General features: G+C 35.6%; 1 protein-coding gene across 1 annotated transcript; it reads left to right on the top strand.

Moving 5' to 3' along the window:
- Window positions 1-411: 411 nt before the first annotated feature.
- Window positions 412-10,649, top strand: LOC117328865. The gene is made up of 16 exons (XM_033886450.1): window positions 412-566; window positions 997-1,221; window positions 1,588-1,794; window positions 2,212-2,376; window positions 2,807-3,031; window positions 3,400-3,606; window positions 4,024-4,188; window positions 4,619-4,843; window positions 5,212-5,418; window positions 5,836-6,000; window positions 6,431-6,655; window positions 7,036-7,239; window positions 7,604-7,768; window positions 8,637-8,804; window positions 9,083-9,173; window positions 9,465-10,649. The coding sequence occupies exons 1-16, from the start codon at window positions 449-451 to the stop codon at window positions 9,505-9,507; spliced, it is 2,805 nt and encodes a 934-aa protein (XP_033742341.1). The 5' UTR covers window positions 412-448; the 3' UTR covers window positions 9,508-10,649.
- The last annotated feature ends 1,012 nt before the right edge of the window (window positions 10,650-11,661 follow it).

Consider the following 11,661-nt stretch of genomic DNA (forward strand, 5'->3'; position numbering starts at 1 on the left):
TAGGTCGACCTCGTAATTTGACAATGATAATTAATCATGGCCTTCATGCAAGTCATCTTTACCATTGTTTGTTGACGCAAATATGATGGTTACATTTAAAGATAATTAATTAATGTGAAGTACTTAAGAAATCATTTCCTTTCTGTCCGATAAAATATTTGCAAGAAAAACGATTGGTTAATGTGATTATATATTTTGTGGGACATGTGATTGTTTCTTAATTGTTCAATTTAAAGTACTCACATCAGCATCACCTATTGTTTACGTTCGTTGTTGACGATCGATTTTCGATTCCTATTGATTTAGATCGAGAAAAATCAGAAAAGGCATAGAAAGGCAAGACAACGGATATTGACGTAACTAGATCAAAATAGTTCTGAAATATACATGGTTTGTTCCAGGTCAGATTCCAGATGTAGTAGAAGGGATTGTACACAGAAATGTTTGTATGAAGTCAATATTCTCTCGGTGTCATCGTTCGTCCACAATCCAGGTGAAGAACTGCTGCTCCTACCGAGTTTATTACCTCCACAGTGCCACCCTCTGTCCGTCCTCGTACTGTGTTAGTAAGTAGGATTGTTTTTATTAAACATAGTTAATTCTCACTCAGAGAATGACGAATGGACATGTGTTATTGCCAACAAAAAGGGCGACACTTTCAGTCTACAATGGTAGATTTTCTTTAATATATATTTTGTATTATGAATCTCCATCTGTTGAACATCTTAATTGCAAGACACACGACAGAGTCAAATTCGTTCAGGTGTAAAGGATACAATTTTGTAATCCTGATTAAAATTAAAACTTGATCTCTGACCAAAATTTGAAATTATTGAAACTATGACTTTATCTCTGACCAAACTTTCACCAGATGTTAAGCATCATCTCAACAACTGAAACAATGCATTAAGATGTAACCATATATTCAACATTAATACGGCATTTATTGTGTAGTTCAATTCAGTTATGTTGATGATATTATTTGTTTTACCACAGGTCCGTTTAATATCTCCACTGAAGGCTGTTCAGACTCAACACTCCTTCCCACAACAATACCGTCGTCTGTCGGGACACACACAACTAACACAATATCCTCGACACATCCTACAACTGCCAACGGTGCAACTACGCCTATTACTACCACCGGTAAACTTTCCATTCCCACAACGACAGTGGCGACACCTAGTAGTGAGAACCTGTCAACGCCAGATATAGCGTCTGGTTAGTTTTTACATGGTTAATAGTTAAACCAATATGATTTTAATTTACAGCCTTTATTATTCTTTACTATGTACATGCTGTTGTAGATATTTACCTCTGTCAACTGGAGAAATAGGTAAAAACTCTAAAATATTACATAACAAGTATTTATTATAATAACGCCATTTGATGCATCATATATGTATATACAACACTACTTTTCTGTTTGCTTCTCATTACCAGACTGTGATTTGTGTCACTGCTAATTTTTTCCCCATTTAATATTGCATTTCTTTTCAATACTATGTCACACTTATATCTTGTAGGTTGCTTATAATAAGGTTTACCGATTAAGTATTTTGCACCTGTGTATATTTTCCCATTCAGATCCATGTTTGACGTACGAGGAGCTCCAGGTGGATTATAGACGATCGCCAGACCACATAGAAGATGTGTATGAAGAAGGCCTGTGTGACATCCTGATCAGTGAGAAGTGGTACAGATTCATGGGAATAGCTGGAGGTGACCTGACCAACAACAGTGAAAGTGTGGAACACCACGGATGTGGTACCTACTATCCTCTCTGGATGGACGGTCAGTGTTATTTATCTTTGGGTGGTAGGTCTACGTCGTAATTTAATAATGATAATTTATCATGGCCTTCATGCAAGTCATCTTTACCATTGTTTGTTGACGCAAATATGATGGTTACATTTAAAGATAATTGTTGTGTAGTACTAAGAAATAATTTCCTCTCTGTCCGATAAAATATTTACAAGAAACGATTGGTAAATGTGATTATATATTTTATGGGACATGTGACTAATTTTTAACTGTTAAAATTAAAGTACTCACACACGCATCACGTGCTGTTTATGTTCGTTGTGGATGATTAATTTTCGATTCATATTGATTTAGATCGAGAAAAATCAGAAAAGGCATAGAAAAGCAAGACAATGGACATTTATGTAACTAGATCAAATAATTCTGAAGTATACATTTTTGTTCCAGGTCAGATTCCAGACGTAGCAGAAGGGATTGTGCACAGAAATGTTTGTATGAAGTCAATATTCTCCCGGTGTCATCGTTCGTCCACAATCCAGGTGAAGAACTGCTGCTCCTACCGAGTATATTACCTCCACAGTGCCACCCTCTGTCCGTCCTCGTACTGTGTTAGTAAGTAGGATTGTTTTTATTAAACATAGTTAATTCTCACTCAGAGAATGACGAATGGACATGTGCTATTGCCAACAAAAAGGGCGACACTTTCAGTCTACAATGGTAGATTTTCTTTAATATATATTTTGTATTATGAATCTCCATCTGTTGAACATCTTAATTGCAAGACACACGAAAGAGTCAAATTCGCTCAGGTGTAAAGGATACAATTTTGCAATCCTGATTAAAATTAAAACTTGATCTCTGACCAAAATTTGAAATGATTGAAACTATGACCTTATCTCTGACCAAACTTTCACCAGATGTTAAGCATCATCTCAACAACTGAAACAATGCATTAAGATGTAACCATATATTCAACATTAATACGGCATTTATTGTGTAGTTCAATTTAGTTATGTTGATGATATTAAATGTTTTACCACAGGTCCGTTTAATATCTCCACTGAAGGCTGTTCAGACTCACCGCTCCTTCCCACAACAATATCGTCGTCTGTCGGGACACACACAACTAACACAATATCCTCGACACATCCTACAACTGCCAACGGTGCAACTACGCCTATTACTACCACCGGTAAACTTTCCATTCCCACAACGACAGTGGCGACACCTAGTAGTGAGAACCTGACAACGCCAGATATAGCGTCTGGTTAGTTTTTACATGGTTAATAGTTAAACCAATATGATTTTAATTTACAGCCTTTATTATTCTTTACTATGTACATGCTGTTGTAGATATTTACCTCTGTCAACTGGAGAAATAGGTAAAAACTCTAAAATATTACACAACAAGTATTTATTATAATAACGCCATTTGATGCATCATATATGTATATACAACACTACTTTTCTGTTCGCTTCTCATTACCAGACTGTGATTTGTGTCACTGCTAATTTTTTTCCCCATTTCAATATTGCATTTCTTTTCAATACTATGTCACACTTATATCTTGTAGGTTGATTATAATAAGGTTTACCGATTAAATATTTTGCACTTGTGTATATTTTCCCATTCAGATCCATGTTTGACGTACGAGGAGCTCCAGGTGGATTATAGACGATCGCCAGACCACATAGAAGATGTGTACGAAGAAGGCCTGTGTGACATCCTGATCCGTGAGAAGTGGTACAGGTTCATGGGAATAGCTGGAGGTGACCTGACCAACAACAGTGAAAGTGTGGAACACCACGGATGTGGTACCTACTATCCTCTCTGGATGGACGGTCAGTGTTATTTATATTTGGGTGGTAGGTCTACGTCGTAATTTAATAATGATAATTTATCATGGCCTTCATGCAAGTCATCTTTACCATTGTTTGTTGACGCAAATATGATGGTTACATTTAAAGATAATTGTTGTGTAGTACTAAGAAATAATTTCCTCTCTGTCCGATAAAATATTTACAAGAAACGATTGGTAAATGTGATTATATATTTTATGGGACATGTGACTAATTTTTAACTGTTAAAATTAAAGTACTCACACACGCATCACGTGCTGTTTATGTTCGTTGTGGATGATTAATTTTCGATTCATATTGATTTAGATCGAGAAAAATCAGAAAAGGCATAGAAAAGCAAGACAATGGACATTTATGTAACTAGATCAAATAATTCTGAAGTATACATTTTTGTTCCAGGTCAGATTCCAGACGTAGCAGAAGGGATTGTGCACAGAAATGTTTGTATGAAGTCAATATTCTCCCGGTGTCATCGTTCGTCCACAATCCAGGTGAAGAACTGCTGCTCCTACCGAGTATATTACCTCCACAGTGCCACCCTCTGTCCGTCCTCGTACTGTGTTAGTAAGTAGGATTGTTTTTATTAAACATAGTTAATTCTCACTCAGAGAATGACGAATGGACATGTGCTATTGCCAACAAAAAGGGCGACACTTTCAGTCTACAATGGTAGATTTTCTTTAATATATATTTTGTATTATGAATCTCCATCTGTTGAACATCTTAATTGCAAGACACACGAAAGAGTCAAATTCGCTCAGGTGTAAAGGATACAATTTTGCAATCCTGATTAAAATTAAAACTTGATCTCTGACCAAAATTTGAAATGATTGAAACTATGACCTTATCTCTGACCAAACTTTCACCAGATGTTAAGCATCATCTCAACAACTGAAACAATGCATTAAGATGTAACCATATATTCAACATTAATACGGCATTTATTGTGTAGTTCAATTTAGTTATGTTGATGATATTAAATGTTTTACCACAGGTCCGTTTAATATCTCCACTGAAGGCTGTTCAGACTCACCGCTCCTTCCCACAACAATATCGTCGTCTGTCGGGACACACACAACTAACACAATATCCTCGACACATCCTACAACTGCCAACGGTGCAACTACGCCTATTACTACCACCGGTAAACTTTCCATTCCCACAACGACAGTGGCGACACCTAGTAGTGAGAACCTGACAACGCCAGATATAGCGTCTGGTTAGTTTTTACATGGTTAATAGTTAAACCAATATGATTTTAATTTACAGCCTTTATTATTCTTTACTATGTACATGCTGTTGTAGATATTTACCTCTGTCAACTGGAGAAATAGGTAAAAACTCTAAAATATTACATAACAAGTATTTATTATAATAACGCCATTTGATGCATCATATATGTATATACAACACTACTTTTCTGTTTGCTTCTCATTACCAGACTGTGATTTGTGTCACTGCTAATTTTTTTCCCCATTTCAATATTGCATTTCTTTTCAATACTATGTCACACTTATATCTTGTAGGTTGATTATAATAAGGTTTACCGATTAAATATTTTGCACTTGTGTATATTTTCCCATTCAGATCCATGTTTGACGTACGAGGAGCTCCAGGTGGATTATAGACGATCGCCAGACCACATAGAAGATGTGTACGAAGAAGGCCTGTGTGACATCCTGATCCGTGAGAAGTGGTACAGGTTCGTGGGAGAAGCTGGAGGTGACCTGACCAACAACAGTGAAAGTGTGGAACACCACGGATGTGGTACCTACTATCCTCTCTGGATGGACGGTCAGTGTTATTTATATTTGGGTGGTAGGTCGACCTCGTAATTTAATAATGATAATTTATCATGGCCTTCATGCAAGTCATCTTTACCATTGTTTGTTGACGCAAACATGATTGTTACATTTAAAGATAATTACTGTGTAGTACTAAGAAATAATTTCCTTTCTGTCCGATAAAATATTTACAAGAAACGATTGGTAAATGTGATTATATATTTTGTGGGACATGTGAATAATTTTTAACTGTTAAAATTAAAGTACTCACACACACATCACGTGCTGTTTATGTTCGTTGTGGATGATTAATTTTCGATTCATATTGGTTTAGATCGAGAAAAATCAGAAAAGGCATAGAAAAGCAAGACAATGGACATTTATGTAACTAGATCAAATAATTCTGAAGTATACATTTTTGTTCCAGGTCAGATTCCAGACGTAGCAGAAGGGATTGTGCACAGAAATGTTTGTATGAAGTCAATATTCTCCCGGTGTCATCGTTCGTCCACAATCCAGGTGAAGAACTGCTGCTCCTACCGAGTATATTACCTCCACAGTGCCACCCTCTGTCCGTCCTCGTACTGTGTTAGTAAGTAGGATTGTTTTTATTAAACATAGTTAATTCTCACTCAGAGAATGACGAATGGACATGTGCTATTGCCAACAAAAAGGGCGACACTTTCAGTGTACAATGGTAGATTTTCTTTATTATATATTTTGTATTATGAATCTTCACCTGTTGGACATCTTAATTGCAAGACACACGAAAGAGTCAAATTCGTTCAGGTGTAAAGGATACAATTTTGTAATCCTGATTAAAATTAAAACTTGATCTCTGACCAAAATTTGAAATGATTGAAACTATGACCTTATCTCTGACCAAACTTTCACCAGATGTTAAGCATCATCTCAACAACTGAAACAATGCATTAAGATGTAACCATATATTCAACATTAATACGGCATTTATTGTGTAGCACAGTTCAGTTATGTTGATGATATTAAATGTTTTTCCACAGGTCCGTACAATATCTCCACTGAAGGCTGTTCAGACTCACCGCTCCTTACCACAACAATATCGTCGTCTGTCGGGACACACACAACTAACACAATATCCTCGACACATCCTACAACTGCCAACGGTACAACTACGCCTATTACTACCACCGGTAAACTTTCCATTCCCACAACGACAGTGGCGACACCTAGTAGTGAGAACCTGACAACGCCAGATATAGCGTCTGGTTAGTTTTTACATGGTTAATAGTTAAACCAATATGATTTTAATTTACAGCCTTTATTAATCTTTACTATGTACATGCTGTTGTAGATATTTACCTCTGTCAACTGGAGACATAGGTAGAAACTCTAAAATATTACATAACAAGTATTTATTATAATAACGCCTTTTAATACATCATGTATCTATATACAACACTACTCTTCTGTTTGCTTCTCATTACCAGACTGTGATTTGTGTCACTGCTAATTTTTTCCCCATTTCAATATTGCATTTCTTTTCAATACTATTTCACACTTATATCTTGTAGGTTGCTTATAATATATTACTTTATCAGGTTTTGCCGATTAAACATTTTACACCTGTGTATATTTGCCCATTCAGATCCATGTTTGACGTACGAGGAGCTCCAGGTGGATTATAGACGATCGCCTGGTCACATAGATGTGTACGAAAAAGGCCTGTGTGACATCCTGATCCGTGAGAAGTGGTACAGGTTCGTTGGAGAAGCTGGAGGTGACCTGACCAACAACAGTGAAAGTGTGGAACCCCGCGGATGTGGTACCTACTATCCTCTCTGGATGGACGGTCAGTGTTATTTATATTTGGGTGGTAGGTCGACCTCGTAATTTGACAATGGTAATTTATCATGGCATTCATGCAGGTCATCTTTACCATTGTGTGTTGACCCAAATATGATTGTTACATTTAAAGATAATTAATGTGTAGTACTAAATAAATCATTTCCTTTCTGTCCGATAAAATATCTACATGAAACGATTGGTTAACGTGATTATGTATTTTGTGGGGCATGTGATTGTTTCTTAATTGTTCAATTTAAAGTACTCACATAAGCATCACGTATTGCTCAGAAAAGACATAGAAAGGCAAGACAACGGACATTGATGTAACTAGATCAAAATGATTCTGAAATAAACATGTTTTGTTCCAGGCCAGATTCCTGACGTAGCAGAAGGGACTGTACACAGAAACGTTTGTATGAAGTCAATATTCTCTCGGTGTCATCGTTCGTCCAAAATCCAGGTGAAGAACTGCTGCTCCTACCGAGTTTATTACCTCCACAGTGCCACCCTCTGTCCGTCCTCGTACTGTGTTAGTAAGTAGGATTTTGTAATAGATGTGCGGAAAAATCAATCAATATGTCTGATTAAATAGCATTTAAAATGTGATAACAATTTTACACTCTCTGAGGAAGGTATGTAAAAAAGTACTAAAGTCGTTCAAAAGGGTGACTCATTCAGTTTACAATACTAGCCTTTGGACCTTTTTCTTTGTTCTTTTTTTAGATTGTTTTAGAACTATAGCAGTATGCGAGATAGTGTAAGATTTACGGAAGTATATGAATTGAAGTGGAACCGTTAAAATTATGCCTTGATCTCTGACCCAAATTCAACTTGATGTAATATTATCAACATTAGACTTCCGCTCCTATTCGCTTTGCTTACATTGTAATTCAAGATCAACAACTTATCGCAAGAGGTCTTCTCAGCATTTGGGCTTCAAACTTCAAATATAAGCCAATTAAACTAAGCAATAACTTTATAATTCAACCAATGAGAACGAGTCTTATACGCGCGTTTGGTTGCGACTAGTTACTACTAAAATAAGCGCTTGATTAAATTGCTGCGACAATACAAACAGTTGCTTATTCTATAGGCGTAGTAGGAAACAATTCTACAATTTCTCATCGACATTAAGGATTGCATAGCAGTGTTGGCAACTGGTTCTGGGAAATCGATTTGCTTACATGCTATGTTCTTCAGTGCAAAACATTAAGGCAGATACGGGACTGTTCTCGTGTGCTTTCCCCTCGTATCATTGATGAACGGCCAGAACAAATGCGTCTAAAGAAGCGGAAATAAAAAGATAATTTTAGCAAGATTGAACCTGATGTGAATATACCAACATGTCACGTAATCCATGTAAATATAGTACATGTCGTGTATTCAACGTTTATTCGACAGGTCCGTTTAATATTTCAACTGAAGGCTGTTCAGACTCGCCATTTCTTCCCACAAGATTGTCGCCGACACACACTACTGACCAAACATCTCCGACACAGCCTACAACAATTACTAATACTCTCTCCAGGAGCGAGACACCAAGAACAGTAGACACAGATCTAGAATCCGGTCAGTTAATTTACCTATGTATTGCTACACGCCATATTACACATTATCGTTTTACAATATTTCAGAAAAAATGAAAAAAAAACTAAAGATGAAAAGAAAAAGATATTCGATAACATTTCGGTTTATTTTTATTAATTTCCACTATAAATGTGAGCTATTCTTAACAAATAATAACAGAAGCTAAAACTATGGATGTTCAATATATGTTCATTAGGTTTGTGTAATTTGTGTATTTTGTACATATACATGAGAAAATTATATAAACTAATATATTTCAGGTATTCACAAGACAGGTCTTGAAAATATATATCTGATCCTACTTGTGCTGGGCTCGGTTGGTTTAGCTATGGGAACGACCTTCTTGATCAAGTAAGTTAGCTAGTGGCAATGATCGATCATAGCTATAAAAACTTAGTTTAAAAGGGACTTAGACATTCGTCAATAATACTCTTTTTGAATCGGTAGATAATTCGCTAATCAAAGAATACAATAACACTAATTATCTCAATCTAGCAATTATGCATGTGATATTATAAAGTGAAAACAGAACTAAACTTCAGCATTTTCTGCTTGGATCTGTGATTTACAAGCATTAAGTTTACACTCACCTATAAAAATGGTCATACAGTCTGCTATATATTAAATACTCTTTTGTTACAGATCGATCAAGACCAACTGCAGATCAGGGATCTATCGATTGTAACAAACTCGTTTGTATAATGATGAGTGGTTAAGGTGTCTCGACACTTTACTACTAGCCCTCCACCTCTAAGTTGCGAGTTCGAAAACCTACTTGGGACAGTTGTCAGGTACTGACCGTAGGCCGATGGTTTTTCTCCGAGTACTCCGGTATCCTCCACCTCCAAAACCTGGCACGTCCTTAAATGGCCTGGGTTGCTAATATGACGTTAAACAAAACAAACCAAACAAATCTTTATTTTGTATGTTTAAAATGATTATATTTTTATGATTTCATATATTATGCATGATTTGTATAGATGTCCATAATGTATATTTATGCGTATATTATTCGAATATAGAATTTTACACATTGCCTTGATGTACAGTATATATATATACATTGTATAAGGAATATTATTAAAACGTGTATATACAAATGTTATTGACGCAGGATGCTAAATTTACATTTTGCAGAACGTTTGTTAGGGCAAGATTTGGCTGTGCAAGCCTTCCGAGAATTTTTTTCTCTTTCTGTCTCAGTAACATACATGTACATATCGTTGTTTATATATCTACAAAATAGCTAAATACACCGATACCGTCCGTCTCGTACACAACATTTGTCCATAATACTCTATCTGTACTCAAAATAAATACATGTACAATGTGTTTCCGTTGTACTTTTACATTTGGTATATGTTTACGTTTTTTTTATTATATGTACATCTCAGGCACCCCATTCCCATATATATTTTAAATTTTTATGTAGGCCAATTTTGGATTGTCGATCTACTCATTCGGTCCCCAGCATCACTGGCGAGTCTTAGACGTGTCACTCACTTTTGCTGTTATATTTCCGCTATCCATGTTTAAAGTTTATGCTAAGTTGTTTATTAAACAAGTCTTTTTTTAATTTTCATATGAATAGTTTCATTTGAAATCAAACGAGTTCACTAGTTATACATTACAAGTGTTAGATTATGTTGATAATATACGATTGACAAAAGTCCACATTTGTGCATCACTAAGACAATCACGTAAAGCCATGTTCATGACGTCATTAAAATGTAGTTGTATGTGTATTATATATTTTCGTTTTATATGGATGGAATAATAGCTTCACAAATGTCATATGCTATTAAATAAATTATATTGTGTAACTGATTCATTTGTTTACTTTTTTTAATCGCCTCATGGTGTCCTTTGTTCACGTTTCAATTTTTTACCGGGTTGTCCTTTGTTTGAGTTTTAATTATTTCACGGTGTCCTTTGTAAAGGTTTATATAACATATATTATTGTCTAGTTCTTTGACAATTAATGTTCAATATGCCTACTTGGGATCGCTTTAAGTCGTCGTCATTAGTACAAGGTACATCTGTAGCCGAATTACATTTGAAATAATTTCATAACAAGATTGATTACATGAATATTGAATTATGGCTTGAGTGAATCTCTATAAGAGCCACCTCGATGAAACTGGATCCGAATTATATTGGGGTCAGTTACATGTCCCATTGTTCAACATGTGTTGAATTAGAACGGTGCGGAAGCCGAGGGTTGGTGAAAACAAACAGAAGAATAAACAAAACCGTGAAATAAATATAAACTTGTATATCAAGGTCATATAACGTAAAGAAAAACAGGGTTCTGAGATAAAAACTACCAGGTATATCAACAAGCATCTCTGTCTCGAAATCCTGTCCTGTTTTGCAAACTGTCAGGGGAATCATGACATATAATGTCATGAAATAGCAGAATGGAAGATTTACCATTGTCAAATAAAAACATCGATATATAATAAATCCATAAAGTAAATCATGATGAAATGCAATATAATAAAACAAGGGAAGCGAGATTCGAGTTTATTTTTATTTGCTTGGAAATGTTTCTCTGAACATATTTAAAACTACTTGATAATTATGTTATCTACGATAGCACTCTACAGTACGCATCCAGGTGTGGCATCAGCTTAACGTCTAAGAATTGCATCATACGACTACTAGCGTCCAATCAGAATGTTCCATATTATTGACAACAAACAAATAGCACATGTTTATAATGCTATATTTATTTAAATATACCGCTACCAGTTTAAACAGGATAACAATTGACCCGAAACAAAGTATGTCCTACTTCCCGGTGTGCAGTTGACTATAAGTATGTTCCGATGTAATT

This window comes from Pecten maximus, chromosome 6 (genome assembly GCF_902652985.1).
Source record: "Pecten maximus chromosome 6, xPecMax1.1, whole genome shotgun sequence".
NCBI classification, from domain to species: domain Eukaryota; kingdom Metazoa; phylum Mollusca; class Bivalvia; order Pectinida; family Pectinidae; genus Pecten; species Pecten maximus.